At 43.8% G+C, this 17,970-nt stretch overlaps 1 protein-coding gene across 1 annotated transcript; it reads right to left on the reverse strand.

Annotated features, from left to right (window-relative positions):
- Window positions 1–1,192: 1,192 nt before the first annotated feature.
- On the reverse strand, window positions 1,193–16,722 carry cdkl5 (cyclin dependent kinase like 5). The gene is made up of 17 exons (XM_078284287.1): window positions 16,677–16,722; window positions 16,456–16,592; window positions 15,784–15,904; window positions 14,840–14,899; window positions 13,722–13,812; window positions 12,360–12,462; window positions 11,110–11,196; window positions 10,553–10,633; window positions 10,174–10,349; window positions 8,539–9,359; window positions 7,942–8,282; window positions 6,895–6,996; window positions 6,403–6,508; window positions 5,480–5,615; window positions 4,430–4,535; window positions 2,688–2,954; window positions 1,193–1,597 (listed from the first exon to the last, which is right to left on the reverse strand). The coding sequence occupies exons 2-17, from the start codon at window positions 16,549–16,551 to the stop codon at window positions 1,193–1,195; spliced, it is 3,099 nt and encodes a 1,032-aa protein (XP_078140413.1). The 5' UTR covers window positions 16,552–16,592; window positions 16,677–16,722.
- Between the last annotated feature and the right edge of the window lie 1,248 nt (window positions 16,723–17,970).

Consider the following 17,970-nt stretch of genomic DNA (forward strand, 5'->3'; position numbering starts at 1 on the left):
ACAAAACTAAGCCACCAGGGCAGCCGGGAGCCGGAGTGCTGTTGCAGCCGACAAAAGACAACAGCATGAAATCGAAACATGGGGCTTACTTTAAAAGGGCGACCCAAAGAGTGGGACATAACTGGACTGGCCATTATGTTTACATGGAGCTTGCATGTTGTGAAATGAACCGTTTCACTGAGCACACGGTCTATTATACTACCAACCCCTGTTGACAAATAACCCAACTTGTCACTAAGCCCTCGACACTGACGTTATGAGGGATATGGGTGGGCATCTATTTGTACTAGGTGTAAAATATGTCAGCAGAATGCAAGAATTGTTTTTCTACTTTCAAGAATGGAATATTTTTCAATAGTTCTTCACATCTTAAACAAAAAAAAGAGCAAAATAACATGAAATAACATGAAATTCTGTTATAAATAACATTAAATTGTGGTGAACAAAAAAAGACATTCACCATTAGATATTCCTTGTGACATATTGTATTATCAACACATAAATATCTATGCATTTCTTTTTGTGTCGAAACTAAAGCTCTTGCAATTACACAATAATTCTATAATACCTTTTTAATATTCCCATATAGCCTACATACTGTGTCATTTATAGCTTATATCCTTGAATTTAAAACAAATAAATATTTAATAAATAATGTTGATATAAATTTTTTTGTTCTTATCAAATATCAGAGCTTGAAAAACATATGACTTTATTGGCCACTTGTGTGACAGTGGCGTGTGATGTGTTGTAGTAGCGTCCTGTAAGCAGAAGATGGCAGCAAAGAGGCCAGATGGGCAGTGTCTCTCTGCTGCTGCAGACAGAGGGCCGAAAGATCAGCTTATCTTCTGATGTTCTAACCTTAACAACCAGTAGAGAAAGAATAACATACAACTGATACGATACTGGCGTCCCGATACTGGGGAACCGCCCCTGTCCTGTCACTGATCCCTAAAAGACACTGTAACTGGTGTGTGTCTCGCCCGTCAATGTCTAGTCTTCACCAGAGTTGTTGAGTTCAGAGACGTAAGCATCGACAGAAAACTGTGTTTCTGGATGAGGACTTTTCAGAGCTCGTGTCTGATCCAGTGAAATTGGTTTGTAATGTAAACTTGTACTACAGTACCATAAGTCTGCGTCTCACAGATGCTTCCGAGATGGAGCCGTGTTGGAGGTGGTGTGGTTTAGGGTTTTACAGCGCGGTCTCCTTCAGGTCGTTGAGGTTTGGCATCCTGGTGCGGGAGGCGCGGGTGAAGGTGGGTCCGTTCTGCCCCGGCTTGATGCCCAGCTGTTCGGGGGTGTACTGCCCCCCCTCTGCCCGCTGTAAGGCGGACACGTGCCAGCTGGACTCGATCTGTCCCGGGAGGGGGTAGCTGGCCTTGCGACTCTTGGCCTGGGCGGAGCTGCTCACCCCGGAGTGCCCCCTGCTCTCGGTGTGCCCCCTGGCTTCAGGATAGCCCGCTTTGGAGGAGGGCTGCGGGGGGTTGGGGAGGGGGGCTTGGAAGCGTAGGTCTGGAGGAGGAGGAGGAGGCTGAGCTTGGTTAGAGGAGGAGGGGGAGAGGTGCAGGAGTCTGCGAAGGGACTTCAGTGGCTGGCTCTGGCAGGAGAGAGACAGATAGGTTGATAGAAATATATAAATGTGCAGATAGAGATGAAAGGGTTGAAACCAAACCTCTACATACTAACAACTATTCTGACTGAAAATAGACATACAGGTCCAGATTCACAAAGATTGCATTGTGAGAGAAATTTGTGAGTTTTCATAACAAGACATAATAAGACGTTTATGCAAATAAAGTTGTGGTGCAAACAAGCCCTCAAAAAGAGCACTGTGCAAGTGAATAGCTCCCTTCATCACCAATTGCAAGCACAAACTGTGTGCTTCAGCTTTAAGACTAATTCACCAAGGCTGGCACCCTTGTGGCCTAAAGCGGCCTTTATAATTGGAGCGTTCTCTGATCTTTTTCTTTTCTCAAGCATAATTCATTGGTATTTTCATGTAAATTGACAAAACGAAACACTATAATACAATAAAAAAAAAAAAGATTAAATTAAATATATATATACTGTATATATATATGTATATGTATGTATATTATTCTAACCCTGACTGGCAACCTGTCCAGGTTATTTCCCTGCCTTCTGCCCAATGCATGCTGGGATAGGGTCCAGCCCCCCTGTGACCCAGAATAGCAATAAGCAGGTATGGAAAATGAATGAATGAATAACAATTTTCTGATTTTCTCTCTTGCTTGCCTGACTTGCTGGTGACGATGCCCATGTCTTGCAGCAATGATAGCAGTCTTTGTGAACGGATACACACTTTGTGAAAAGTCTTTACGACTCCTTTGAAAGGATCTTATATGCACCACAATAATTAGTTGGAGTTGAAAAGTGTTAGTGAATTAGAGACAATTCCAATTTGCAAAGCCTAACCTACAAATAACTATAATGTGGGCAAAATAATATGATTTACATATAATTTACATATGCATGACCATGACAGGTGCAAAGAGGCTTTCTTTTCTTACCAGCAGTATTAGTCAGTTTTCCACTCATTGTGCACGGTAAGTGAAAAGCATGACTTTCTGATTTGGTCATTTTGGTGACACAATCCCTTAGTGAATCTGGGCCACAGTCTTTAGACAAATGCAAACTCAAATCTCCAGTATATACAGTAAATTTACCTGAGAGTGTGAGTCGACTGGCTTCTCTGGTGGCCAGTCACTGACTCTCTCTCTCTCCCTCCCTCTGTCCCTCTCTCTCTCCCTCTCTCTCTCTCTTTCTCTCTCCCGCTCTCTCTCTCTCTCTCTGTCTCGGTCTCTGTCCCGGCTCTGCTCCCGCTCCCGGTCTCTGTCTCGGGATCGCTCGCGGTTTTTTCGACGGCTGCTGTGGTGAGACGACGATTTGGAGGCCCTCTGCAGGGACAGGTGGTCTTGCCCGTTACCAGGAACCTGCCATTTCAGACAAAGAAACAGAGGCATATTATTAGCTACATAATGTCTTTATTGAGAATATATTTACTTCATTTAAATGGCGATGTTACCCCACAATCATTTACAACACAAACATGAACGAGCATTGTCAGAACTGTCACATGTCAAATCCTGGTGAGGTTCCTCATGCACCACTCTGGCAGCACCAGACAAAACACAAGGTGGTAATGGCGATTAGTGATGACATCATACAGAGAAAAACAAACAACCTCTCCAAATAGTTGCTGTCGTTGTGTGTTTACAAACTATAATACACAGTATACAGTGCGTGAATGTATCTGAGTTTGTACGTGTGTGTTTACATACATGAATGTGTGTGTGTTTGTGTGTGGGGGGGGTGACTGGAAAATTGTAGTATTTAGTATTTGTAGTATGTATTATTTTAGGTTCTGGCTATGATTTATTATAAATGTCTCTGAATGATTATGAGCTTTATATGTTATGAGTGTTTCATCTGAAAAGGATGAGTCTCGACATGTGCACGAGCAAAAGTGTTCGCCTCAAACACAGTACACATTGTAGCATGACATTAATGTCCTACAGCGCAATGTGAATGCAATGTGACTTGCATTTGACACACAGTGTAGCAAGACAGTATGGATGCACATACACCGTGCGGCATCAGACTGAATACATATTTGAAATCCTTTCAATTCGGAATATTTATTCCTCCATTGTGTCAGGAAAGCTCAGTCAATCAATCACAGGGGGCTTGAGAGGATTTCAAACCAGGCAATCCTGGTGAGTGCAGTATGAGAGTTAACATGCAGCGGTAGTGTTGAGGTTAGATTACTGGTGAGGCAGGGTAGGGCGTGGTAGGCTGGTGTTGTACCATAGGCGAGGCGACTACAGGTAGGACTTTGACAGCTGAGTTGTGCTTTAAGCTATTCTTAGAGCTAAAGAGGGGGAAAAGGCTTTTCCTGATGCTGGGGTTCCTCCCGTCCTCCATGTCCGTCTGTGGAACAGAAGACGCACAGCCAAGACTCTCAACACAAATCTGTCAACCCAAACTGAAGACAACTGCTGTACCTTATCCCCACACATTAGGAGACATACCGCCTCACAACAGACACAGAGATAAAAGCATTAATCACAAGAATAGTTGACTGTAAAATCAGATAAGATGATAAAATTCACCACAGCAGTAACGGTTAATATCAGGGTTTGTTTGTTTGTCACACAGTTAGCACAGTTAGTTCTTTAGTGTTAAGCACTTATAAAATTCTAACAATAATGTTGGGAGAATACTGATGTTGGGGAAAATGCCAAATATATTTTCAAATTCATTATTCTGAAAAAGCCTACTGATCAGCAGGTACTACACGGTGAAACAGACTTTTTGGATATTCCAAGCAGTTTCAATGCATCGACCCAGAGGGCGTGTTTTAATGTGTGCTAGATGACATGACAGGTGACGACTAGAAGGATCTTACTATTTGCGTCTTCTTCTTTTTCTTTTTAATGGCTCTGAAGAAGCCCTGTTTTTCCTTCTCTTTGGTGGGCTCTGGAGGACTCATGACCATGGCTTCAGCTGCAGTCCTATATAGCAAATGTGGAAAGGTTTTATATGGCTCGTGAATCATTAAAGCTCAGGCTTAAATGGTGAATTCTTCTACGGTGAGTCCGATATGTTGGGGGCACAAATGAAATGGATAATAGAAAACATACTGTATATAGGAATTAAAAGAAAGTGTGAGATAACACCAGTAGCTCTGAGGGACTGTAACTTGTGTTTGGATGATGCTCGAGTTCAAACTTCATATCAGCTGCATAGAAACACTTCATAACACTATATCTGCAACTTGAATTACTAAACACGGATTGTACTCAAATAGATGTGAGGGTACTGAGAGTTTACTCAGTTGTTCAAGTGCCAAGTGAACACATTTATTTTTTAGTCGAATGACCTGATCCTGAGAGTGGAAAAATTGTAATAAATGTGGAAAAAATGTAGATTCTGTACCTTGAAAAACATCACAGAGTAAATAATTGCCTTGCCAAACATATGAATCATACCATACTACTATATATAACCATAAGTGCCTCCTCTCTTATGAATTATCATGACAATATAATCAAAACTCCTTGTACTGAAATTGTCAACACTGAGGTATTTCTAACCCAACAGAAGAAAATATTTCAATTCATCACATGACAGTGTTGTCACACACTTGAAAATTTGTTTTTTTCAAAATCGTCATTTAGAAATGTTGTGAAATGTCGGTTGTGCCTCATCACACTTTTCAATTAAACTGTCTCCACAGCAACACCGCAAAGTAATCTTGAAAACTTCAATGAAATTAGTTTTCTGAAGTGAGAATGCCGATTCAGCCCTAACCTTTCTCAATCATTTTGTTTACATGGAAGGCCACAATGTTAAGCATGATTTGGGTTAGAATGTGGATTTCTATCGTAGCAATTCCCCGAAGTCACACTCAAGAAGCCCATGCCGTAACCAGCCAGTTCAGAAAATGAATTCTCACCAGTCGAAAGCGGTCTGGCGTTTGGAGTGGTTGGCCATGGCAACGGGGTCTCCAGGTACGACTGGCACGACCGGCCCTCGACCCTGGCCGACTCCATCGTGGAAGGAGGAGGAGTTATCTGGTCTGGGGGAGGGGACTGGAGAGAGCCGGGGAGGAGAGAGGAGGAAAGGTGGGAGAGACAAAGATTATTACTCTGCAGCATATTTTACTGAGGAATGGTTGTTGGTGAATTCTTAAAGGAAAAAGTCTTACATGGTTAGATACCATCAATTTGTGATATTCAATGCATTCCAGGCCCGGGGTTATTTGGTGATGAAGTGTTTACTTTGTGAAGTGTGTTTGCTTTCCCTCAACCTGCCTTTTCTACCTTGACTATAAATATATCTAGCCAACTAGTTCGCAAACACTGGGGCGTGCCAATGATCACAGCCTTACTCGTCTTGTGGCTGCATTGCATTATGGTCTATTGAGGCTAAATTGAGCCATTGGTATCTCTGCCTCTTCTATGATGGATTTCTCCCTGTATGATTGTTGAACGTCGGTGCAAAATGATGAGTCTAGAAAGAAGACCTTGCTCTTTGATTCTGAGGGACTAACACCAAAGCTACTGTTTTAGATAGCTGATTTTTTTTGCTGTCAAACTCAATTGTAGCTGTGCTGGAAATATCTCAACATGACGTCACGTTGTCTACATTTGGCCAGTTATTCAGAGGAATAAGAAAAATACAATACACAATACAATACACCAAACAACAAAATGGGCCCAGAAATGCAAGGTACATCGCCAATAGCTGTTTTTTTTTAACAGTGTTAAGTATTTTAAGGTGGATTTTTCCTTCAAATCGTTTCCTCTTCTGTTAGCATACTGTATGCAGCTCCATGCTAAACCCACCTTAACTCATTTGGTGATTCCTGTTCCTTACCTCGGTAGAAGCTGCCTACTCTCCGAGGCATGGACTCACTGAAGATCATACGGTTCTCCTTGGAGGAGCCTCCATCCTCACCGTGGGGGTCGTGGTACATGCCCACCTGGGAAACACACAGAACACGCAGACACAGACGCAGACACACACATGCACACGCAAAAACACACAACGGCAAAATGCACACGTGGACACAGAGCAAAACCAAGTGCCTCAGTATCTTCAGCAGTGTGATTCATAATCTCAGCTGATCTCAAGACCAGTGATTCAATCATCACCCTAATATTAGCTTCATTCTTTACTGGCTCACATCACAAGACATTCAGGACAATCTTGGAACTTTTCAGTGAGGTTACATTTATATCAGCGACAACGTGCAGTGAGGCTGTTGACCTGAGTGGGCAACAGAGAAAGCTATGGAGACCAGCAGTCAGCAGAGCTACAGTATGTATTCAGTGAGCTGGTTGGAGGTAGGGAGTCGGGGGGTCGGACCTCGTTTTTAGAGCGCTGCGTATGAAAAGCAGCAGTGTTGTCCCTCGTAGAGTCTTTGATGGGGGCACAAGGGTGGCTCATGTCCTTAGGGGACTGCTCACTCTGTTGGGAAGACGGACAGGTGCAGGTCAAAGCAGACTGGAGCAGCAGCATGGAGCAGTGGCAATGATAATGTAAGACAAAGACTGTCTCTGCACACGCACATCAACTCGCGTGCAAGTGCACATACATACACAAACACGCACGCATACGCACACACGCGCACACACAGACACATACACACACTTTTAATGCATGTATTAAAGAAAAAAATCCACCCTTGGACACTGTACACTGTTTAATATCATCAGTCTGTCATGTTCAATGCATTCCAGGAGTTATAGGAGGAATACACGGTACGCGACCTCGCAAGTGTGCCATTCATTTTCAGTGAGAGGAAGGCGGTGAGCGGAATTTCGCCAGCTTTGTCTAGGCGGAGCGGCGAGTGAAGCTCGATCTCGTGAAACTGTCGCACTGGCGCACGACACGTGCACACGCAGGCCAGCGGCGAGTTTCGGCAGAGTTGAGATCACCTCAACTGTTCGTCACGGTGTTGTCGCGCATGGTCCAGCCAATCCATGTGTTTAGTTATGACAGCAGGACACCTGGCGCACGAGGCACACAGTGACAGCGGGAGTATCCACCGCTCACTGAAAGCAAATTTTGCGTCTCTCCTTTTGGAGAAGCGGAGAAAAGTATTCCCGTCAGAACTGTGGCCCTAACCCTCTTCCGTACTTGAGCTTTTATTCTGAGGGACTGACACCAAAACCTGACATATACCTTTGATGTTTTAGATAACTCCATTGTAACTGCGCTAGAACTATATGACGTCATGTCATCTACCTTTGGCCAGTTACCGACAGTAATAAGAAGAATACACCATACAACAAAATGGACTGAGAAATGCAAGGTACATCCTCATTGGCTGTATTTATAACAGTGTTAAAATGTTTTAGGGTGGATGTTTCCTTTAACTACCAATACACACACAGGGCATCTGCCACTAACCCTGGTCATGTCGTCAGTGCAGTCCTCTCTAGAAGAGTTCACAGAGTGTCCAGTGAGGGTGGTCCGGTGCTGGAGCTGCGGGGAGAGGAGCTGCAGGCTGCTGGCACGTGTCGGTATCCCCTGCCCCGGTGCGGGCAGGGCCCCCAACCCAGGCTCCACTCCGTGGGGCCGGTGGCGCTCCCTCCTCACATACATGGAGTGGCGGTGAGGCCGCTGCTGAGAGGAGAAGGGGGAGGTATAGCCCAGGCCATAGTGGTAAGATTCATGAGGGGAAGGCAGGGTGTGAGTGGAGGGCATCCCCACTCCTCCTGGGTCTAAGAGCTCTGGAGCTTTGGCCTCCTCTGCAGAGAGGAGAGGGGAGGAGAGGAGAGGAGAGGGGAGGAGAGGAGAGGAGAGGAGAGGAGAGGAGAGGAGAGGAGAGGAGAGGAGAGGAGAGGAGAGGAGAGGAGAGGAGAGGAGATCAAACATTCACCAACTGAACTCTTGCTGCATCCACTGCAAATCATCCAAGTTCTAATCTCTTTCCTTGCATTTAAGTATTTACTGTTCTCCACAACATTTCAAGTAACTGATCACACATTTGACCCATCAACCTACCTGGTGCCAAAGATTTGTGTCTCGATTTGTGTCTAGAAGAGGAGTCAAGTGTGCTGCTCTCCATACGGACATTGCCACTGCCACGAGAGGCGGGGCTGTGCCCAGAGCGATCACTGTGTCGTGTAGAGGGGCTGCCAGGGGGCCCCGGGGGGCCCGAAGGGGCGTTGAGGTCTAAACAGCTGGCGGGGAAGAAGCGGGCTCCAGCGCCAACGCCTGCTGTTACGTTGGAGTTCGGGTCATCTGGGTGGAGCCGGCCATCGCTGAGGTTCCCTATAGACTTGGCATCGCTCAGGGCGCTGTGGCTCTTGGACAGGCTGAGATAGGAGGCTGAACTCTTAGAGGAGGAGGACATGGATCCATGAGCAGAGTCTGCCATACTGTGGGCATGTCGGCCATGTTGTTTCTCTGCTCCAGACTGCAGCGTATTGGTCTTGCCCTCCAGGAAGGGGTGGCGGCTGGCCTGCTGCTGCTGAGAGCGAGAGGAGCTGGGCTTGCTGTGGCCGTACTTGACCCCAGGATCTGGCAGCTTGGAAGAAGGCCCCAAGTTGAAATCAAACTCTGTCTTGCCTTTGGCATCTTTGGGACTGAGGAGGTGAGGCAGGTTGTTATTGGCCAGGTCTTTGCTGCTTGAGGCAGAGCGATTGAGGGTCTGGGACATGTACTGGCTCTTGGGGTGGAGGGTAGGACTTAAGCTGGAAGGGGCCGGTTTGTTACCGTTGAGGAAATTCTCATTGCCTAGGTGATGGAGGTCTCCATGGCGAGGGAGGCTAGAACATTCTTTGCTGTTGGAGCGACGACTGCTTGAGCTCTTACTATGACTCCTAGAGGGGAAGAGGGACATAGACAGGAAGGCACAGACGGATGGACAGGATGTTTATATTAGGCTACATGCTTAACAACATGAACAATAGGATTTATGTGTTCCAACCGGGTATCATGAGTTATTTTCACTCATTTGTATGCCTAACAAATTAAAGCTAGGCTTGGATACAGTTAATACTGAGGTGCACATGCAAATCACACACATCTTTGCATCTCAGTTGTCAATAGTAAAGAGTTTCCATCTTATTTACAAAGAAATTGCTGCAAATCAAGTTGTGGCACAAACATTCTACTACACTGATATTAACAACTGCCAGGGTTTAGTGTCATCCAACTATTCTACTGTGTTCGAATAACTATTCAGACAGTATCTGAAAATGATTCCAGCTTCTTAAAGTTGGAAGAAAGATATTCTTGGAAGGAATACCCTCTCATTTACTTGCCTGAGGCAACAATGCCTCTGTCAGGGAGCAAAGATAGCAGCCATTATAAATAGCAAAACTGACAGTGTTGTGACTTATCACCTTTCAAAAGACCTTATTTGACTGGGTGCTACCAAGTCAGTATTATTTGTGCAAAGAAAATCAGTGCCAATGGCTATATTGTTCTGCGTGATCTATTAGGCATACTCTCCATTCACTCAGTCAACTGCCTGCTTAGTGAATAAGACGGTTTTCTAATTTGTTCCTTCAGAGCTACAACATACGCTCCACGCATACCCTTGGCGAATCAGGGTCCTCATGTTTCCATCTGCAAGATGGTTGCACATGGAAGCAGTGACATCAAATGAAAACAAAGGGGCAGCAGTCTGACCTAGTAGGAACGGTGTTCTCTCCGTGGTGGTGCGCCTTCCTCTTGGAGGAGCGCGGTGGGTTGGGAGAGGCAGGGAGAGGCCTCTCTCTCTCTGCCTGCCTCAGCGGCTGGAAGGCTGGGTGGTTCAGACTCTGCTCCGTCAGATAGCGCTCCGTGGGGGTTAGCAGCAACAGGTTCTGATGGCCAAAGCACATGCACAACACATGAGGAAGGAAACATTTTTCAGCGGCTTATATCGTACATTTTATGTGTACAACAAGGAGATGACTGGAGAGGTTAAGGATGGATTAGACAATACATCATGTCGATGTATTCCACTGGGTATAAGGTCAAGGTTTGAGTACTTACAGCGTAAAGTGAGTATTTTTCACTATCTCACCTTCATCAGATCCAACATCAAACCGCTTAGGATGCCCAGGTACCTCCTCTCCAAAGTCTGAGGGTGAGTAACCGAGGGGAACTGACACACACACACACACACACACACACACACACACACACAGGATCACAGTGGTATTGATTTGAGGTTGAACACAGGAACTCTTTCCGTGCAGTGAGAATTACTTTCAGTGTACAGTAGATATTACTACCTGCCAGCAAGAACTAGTTAATCACTTCAAATCACACAGAAATCTATCACTGGATCACACTAAACAGACTACCAAACACACACTCACACACACACACACACAGTCTTGTTCAGCCTTCTGGGACATTTTCTCTTGCTGCTAAACTGAACACCAACCTATCTCATGAGTCATAGCAATCCACTCAGTCATGGTGCTGGGAACACTGCCACTAGGCACCAGGAGGGAGGGAGGGAGCGAGAGAGAGAAAGAGAGAGGGAGAGGGAGAAAAGAAGGTGAAAAGAGAGAGGGGGAGGAGAGAGAAGAGGAGCAGAGGCAACTGTAGAAAGGATAATGGAGGGTTTCCTACCCTGATGCCATGAAAGCGAGGGTTGTTGTAGAAGAGTTTCATCTGTTCTGCAGGGAGTGGCCCCAGCACCTTCTGAATGGTGAAGAGCTGGACAGAATATTAAATAGTTAGCATGGTAATTAATAGTGTGTGGCAGGGAGTTTCAGACTCTACAGTGTGGGTGACAGGTAATTCACTGCAAAAACTAACCCTGTATTTACTGACTTCAGTTCATACGAACAATGGAGCCTATATCAAAGCATTTCAGGGATGTTTTGCGACGTATCCAAGGCTCTTTACACCATGTATAAAAGTCCCCTTGAATATCCTTTATTAAAGTTATGAGTTTTCCAGACACATGCTGCATAAAAACAGAGATATAGCTGTTGTCATGTGAAACCCTCATAACTCATAAACCTCATAACTGTTGATTTTCATGTTTTAACTTCAGTTGAAAGATTACATGCTCTTCTTCTTCTGTCAACTTAAGTCTGTTTTTCTTGTTCTCTTTCCTGAAAAGTAGATCATTTGGAGATACAAGGTTTTTGCTGGACAGCAGTGATATGTATTTATATATATATATATAGCTTCCATGTGCTTGATATAGATCCCCTTACATGTAGGAATATCACTTCTGAGGTTATTCATTTCGATTACATATCCTGTAGTGTTGTACTGCACTGTATTATTTTCCACTTATATTCTTTTTTGTTTTTCAGAATATAGAACATACAAAGTTATAAGCAAAGATAACACTGAAAGAAAAAAAAAATTGACATTTAGACCAATTTCATGAGAGTAATTTGGACAGAATCACTTCATCATATCTGTATTATACCTTTCCATTGTTGACAAAGGCAAGGTTTCAGTGTAGTCAATGTAAGACTGCCAAATTTTCAGAAAGCAGTCATATTTCTGCAATTGCAATTTTTGCACTCCAGGGGTACAGATCTATTCATTTTTGAGAGCCAAAGTCCTATTGTGAGGTGAAAATTAGACTTCCATGTTATTGCAATGCATTTTTTGATTTCATTTTCATTGTTGCACTGTGTTTTTAATTTTAGGCTTGTTACTGCTTTATTAGATAGCATGCAGTGAGGAACTATAGTAGGGAATGAGGTGATAACACAACATTGAGAGCACATGCCCCAGCCCCAGTGAGCCACAAGGACGCCCCCTAGTGCCCATTAGTTCCATAAATTTCACATTGTCATTGTCGGGATGAAAGAAAAACGCATCAAGCCTCATGGTGGTTTTGGCGCTCAACAAACCTGATCTATCTCACTTTCGCCAGGAAACAAGGGCTGTCCGTCACTCAGCTCCCCGAGGATACACCCCACCGACCACATGTCCACTGCCTTGCCATAGGGAGCCCTAGGATGGAGAGGGAGAGAGAGAGAGAGAGAGAGAGAGAGAGAGAGAGAGAGAGAGAGAGAGAGATAGAGATGATTCATGTGCAGCAAATCAATGACAGCAAATGACGACTTTGCTGATTAGATGGCATTGATGACAGGGGTGATAATGGCGGTGATGAAAACGAGGATGGTAGGAGTGAAAATGAAGCCGTCCATTGAAGAGGAGATGATGATCATGATTGTGAGAATGGTGGGGGAGATGGTGATGGTGATGGTGGTGATGATGGCGGCGGCGGCGGTGGTGGTGGAGCAGGAGAGTGTCAGTGATGGATGCAACTGATTGAGATGATGATAAAGAAGATGGTAATTTCTAAGGGAAAGGAACTGAGGAGTCTGGTGAGAAATGGGGAGAGAGCTGGCAGCAGAGAAGCAGAAGAGTGGTGATGTTGGAGGGAGAGAGTATTTGAGTGGGCGGCATTCAAACGCCGTCTCAATAAATGTTCCAGGGCATTTACTAAATCAGGCTACAGCAGTGAGGCTAGATGACGCTCAGCTGTCTCCAAGCTAGAATGGACATTCATCGCAGCTGAAACACCGAGTGTAGCTCTGAAATCTTAGCTTTTTGGAGCTCAGGAAAAACAGCATTTCATGCACTCTAAGGATAGGGTGTATAGTGACGTATGTTTGATGTAAAGGCAAGGTGGTTCTGCATGCTAATCCTGTAGTAGGTGAATCGCTCTCTCTTTATAGGAAAGGAGTAAGACCAGATTGTGAGTGATGATCCTGAATTAAGTCAAAGAGGATGAAGAAGATGAGCAGTGAAGTGACAGGCACTGGTTTATGGAACACCCACCCATGCACACAAACACACACACACACACACACACACACACACACACACACACACACACTATGCCTGGATCAAAAATGGTATAATTCTTAGCACTTACCAGATGGGTGGCGTTTGCCACATAGGACAATACAATAAGTGTGAGAAACTTTAGACTATTATACTGTTAAAGGCGAACTATACTGACATTATACTCATGCTATACTTAGCATGCTTTAGTGTGACCGACAACTTATCTCACACTACCTGAATTGTCGTAACGCAGTAGACTCCATCCATCTGGTGCTCCAAGAAGATTAAAAAATGCTAAGAATTATTTGCAAATGCCATTCGACTGGGGACTGTCTCTCTCTCTCTTTCTCTCTCTCTCTCTCTCTTTTTCTCTCTCTCACTCACACGCACACACACACACACACACAGCCACTCACCCCAACAGCAGCTCAGGCGAGCGGTACCACCTTGTGGCCACATACTCAGTGTAGTTGGCATCTGTCCCTTCAGACAGGTTACGAGCAAAACCTGAGCCAGAGTAACATGGGAATTAATTAACAATTAATAAATCACCCATTACTGATATACTTTAGCCATCTTGTTGACTGCAGTAATTTAGAGATAATTTACAGAGAAATAGAGATTTACAATCAACAATCAAAGTGGTCTTTACCATACGGTCATCATCCCATCTGACCAGTTTTCTGACTAATTAGTTATGTTACTCAAATTGTTTCTGCAGCATAGATAGCAAAGTCCATGCTTTAAATAATTGGTGTACAGTGAGTCCATTTTAAGCATGAAAAATCACAATAACCAGAATGCCAGCTCCAACAGTGAATAACAAACAAATCTCACCCCAGCTGACTCAGTAGGGTTACATTAGCCAATTATGCAAAGCTAATTGACCGTGTGATTTCGTGAAGGCAATTCAAAACTCATCCAAAATGTAGAATAAATACTCTGTAAAATAATGGTAAAACTATGCTGAATCAATACATTATCACAGTTTATGTGTATCTTTGAGGGGGGTTACAACTTTTTGAGAAAGCAGGTGCTAGATCTTAACGTTAACCAGGGTTTGACTTTCATAATATATACTTTTGTCAAATGAATTGTGGTAATAACCATTGGTGGTACATTTTATATTCCCCAGGGGCTGCTTTCCAATGGCATAATTTATATTTCCTTCCTTCTGCTCCTGATGCATGACTTACCAGGTGACAAATTAATGGTGGGATTTTTCACAGTGAACTGAGCCTAAGAACCAGAACTGGGCAAAATGAAAGCACAGACAAACAACTGCAAACACAGCTAATTTGACAGCATCATAATAATGGGTAAATCCTGCACATACGATGACTAATATATCACCAAAATAAGCAAATGCCTTTATTTGACAAGGAAGATATGGAGAGCCTTACAGTGACGTTGTGTGGGTTTATTTCACTGTAGGCTACATATAGGGTTCGGGTTATCTCCCATGTCAAAGGGTCTCTAGGAACTGAATGTGACAATATGGCTGATAAAGACCAGGAGAAGCTCAAAGACTCACCAAAGTCGCAGAGTTTGAGAACGTCCTCAGAGCTGATGAGCAGATTCTCAGGCTTGATGTCTGGGGAGAAAGACAGGCAACAGGTCCTTATAAAGGCTGTAAATAACTTGTTTGAATCCCATCATGCTCCATATCGCTGTCGTTAAACGCAACGTAAAATATGACTTAGCTATTTATCTTTCTCAGTGATAGGCAGTCAAATGTATATGAGGGTGGTTGGAGGTTTAGAATCCTGGCTGGGAAAACGAGATGCGCCCTCCACTCCCTCAACAACTACAAAAGTCCCCTTGAGCAACTGCAGTAAAGCTGCTCAGTGGCCAAGACTGTGGTTGTGCTGTACTGCTCCCAGGTATGGATGTGTGTTTATGTGTACATTCAGAGAGAGGGAAAAATGCACAGCAATCCATCTTAACAAGTCATTTCGGCAAGCATGGACTCTTAAAACCTTATTTTCCTTTAAAAAGTGGGAAAAAATCTACCTGTGAGGTGAGATAATTGCACTTAATTCCAAATCAAATGTTTTTGTTGACATAGTACCAGGTGGGTGTGGTTTACCTTTTAGTACAATTCTGTTTTTGGGTAGGCAAGCTATCATTCACAGAACAGTATTTCAGTAGCTTTCAGACAACATTCTCTGATTGGATTAATTTGGCCTGGTGCTAAACATTACATGTGACAAACTCCACCCATCTGGCCCTTTAAGCAGGGCAAAATGAACGCTGCAATTTGCAAAATACTATTTGACCCAGGTCTGATTCCAATGCAGTTTCACCTGTTTCAAGAATTTTCTAGAATATTAGGTGGACAGGTTTCTATCCCTTGTTTTAGGATAAATGTGATTTTAAGACTCAATACTACACTAAATGATCCAATAGTAGACTAAATGACATGGATATTTTTGCAGTGTAGATATAAATTTAGAGAGAGAGAGAAAACCTCTTCACCTCTGTGCACTATCTCGTTCTTGTGACACCAGTGGATGGCTTTGATCAGCTGGTAGATGTAGCTGCGGACTTTGTCAGGCGGCGCTCCATTGGGCAGCTCCTCTAACAGCTCCAGCATGTTCTGCAAAGCACAAGCGACAGTTTTAGCTGTGGAAAGCGCTGCACCAGGGGTAGCCCAGGGTTTAAGCATATGCAAAACTGCATTTGGGAGTTTGGCATTTTGAAAGCGTCGCGATCAGTCTTGAGAATATGTTTTTCTTTTTTTTCTTTCCAACAATGGGGATTCCTCTCCCTCTCCTCCCTTTAAAGCATGACAGGGGAGTGTGAGGCAATGCCACCGAGGGCCACCACACTGAAATGAATAGAGCACAGTATGAAAATAAAACCTGTCATGTAATAAACACTTGGCTGGATACCTTGGCAACACAGTGGGGAATACCATTATTCACCAAGAGCATAGTTCATATGTTGCTATGGTGATGCTTTTTATACAGAACTGAGCAGTCTTAACATCATGAAACTTACAGCCTACATATAGCATAGCAGGAGTATGTAATATACAGAAATATACATGCACAGACACACACACATACACACACACACACACACGTGCATAGACATTTACTCACATACACAGACAGACAGAAATAGTAATAGTGCCATTTAGCTGACCCTCTCCACGTATTCAAAGACGAGGTAGAGTTTCCCCCTCCTGCGGAAAGCTTCCTTCAGCTCGACGATGTTGTCCTGCTTCAGCGTCCGAAGCATCTTCAGCTCCCGCAGAGTGGTCTCCTTGACCTCCTCATTTTCTGCAGGGAAAGACACAGAAATGACATTGTTGCTCGCTCCTCCCTCCCTCTCTCCCTCCCTAACTCCCTCACTCTCTCGCTCACCTTCGCTGTCTTTGAACTTCTTTATGGCCACCAGTTCATTGGTTTCCTGTGAAGATAAGATAAGACATCCTGTTAGACAAATGAACACAGCTCACTGAGCCAATAAAAGCCGTGCTCAAGCTGCTTCTTAATGAGTAGAACCAGAGCAGTTGAAAATCTGACATCAGTAATGACCGAATGTTTAAGAAATCTTTGTTATCTATAGGATAGATTGACAGGTAGATAGACAGACAGACAGACAGACAGACAGACAGACAGACAGATAGATAGATAGATAGATAGATAGATAGATAGATAGATAGATAGATAGATAGATAGATAGATATGAACCTATTCAGTTCAGAATAGAAGTGAGAAATAGAAACTATTTGTAGAATGAAAGGTGAAAGGGAGAAAGTGAGAGAAAGAGAGTGAGGATATTGAAATGCATTTCCTGCCCACTCTCAACATAAAAAAAAAAAAAAAAAATCTGTGGATTTGTGCCCAAGTTACCAGCAGTGCCAAGACAAGAGCCATGCCAATGCTCTCATTCCAATTCTTTTACCACAGGGCACACACACAAAAAAACAGCACATCCTTGGCATAGTTAATATGCATCGAAGTTTCCTTCAGCTACTTGCAGGTTTCTTGATTGACCTTGCTGAATTTTCTAAGAGGGTGGGGTTGCAGATGTAGCATATAGCTGTATTTCAAAGGCTGCGTTGCACTGGCAGCTCGAATACTGGAGTTTAAATACAATGTACAGATTTACCCAAGACCGGAAAACAGTTACAGCCTGTGCAAATTATCGACACACAGTCTAACAGTTTAATTTTGTTATCGTGTGAAAACTTGCCCATCATGCGGCCAGGATGCAATGTAACTATTTTAGCAACAGGCATTCAGACAGGCACATTTCAACAGCAGCAGCTGTTTCTATAGGATGCTCTCCTGGTGTATTTTGAAGGTAACCCAAGCCTGCAGGTCTATGGTTACAAGCTAGCTTTACAAGGACAGTATCTCTTTAGGTTCACCCCACACAGCAGACACACAAAACTTTACACAAGGACAGGAATGTGTCCTCGATAAGATTAAAGGTCTCTGTTTTTAGCAACAGTATGACCATTTTGTTAATGAGGACAATAATATAGACAAGGACAATAGTCAAGTCAAGTTAGCATCCACTAGCGATGACATCCAGTTAATTTCTGGCGGTGTGTACAGGAATGGGATCATCTGAGGACACGCGGAAAAGCAAAGCAAAGAGGTTTACAGGTGCATTGACACCATCAAAGGGATTAGTCTCCATGTTGGA

This window comes from Centroberyx gerrardi, chromosome 1, assembly GCF_048128805.1.
Source record: "Centroberyx gerrardi isolate f3 chromosome 1, fCenGer3.hap1.cur.20231027, whole genome shotgun sequence".
Taxonomy (NCBI): domain Eukaryota; kingdom Metazoa; phylum Chordata; class Actinopteri; order Beryciformes; family Berycidae; genus Centroberyx; species Centroberyx gerrardi.

Bases quoted from the DNA above. Each gene is read 5' to 3' on its own strand.
- cdkl5 (XM_078284287.1), bottom strand. From the start codon at position 16,551: ATGCTTCGGACGCTGAAGCAGGACAACATCGTCGAGCTGAAGGAAGCT. The intron at 10,350-10,552 runs GTGAGATAGTGA...TTTGGCCATCAG, and splicing joins TGATGTTGGATCTGATGAAG to AACCTGTTGCTGCTAACCCC. The intron at 5,616-6,402 runs GTAAGGAACAGG...GGCTCTCTCCAG, and splicing joins AGTAGGCAGCTTCTACCGAG to TCCCCTCCCCCAGACCAGAT.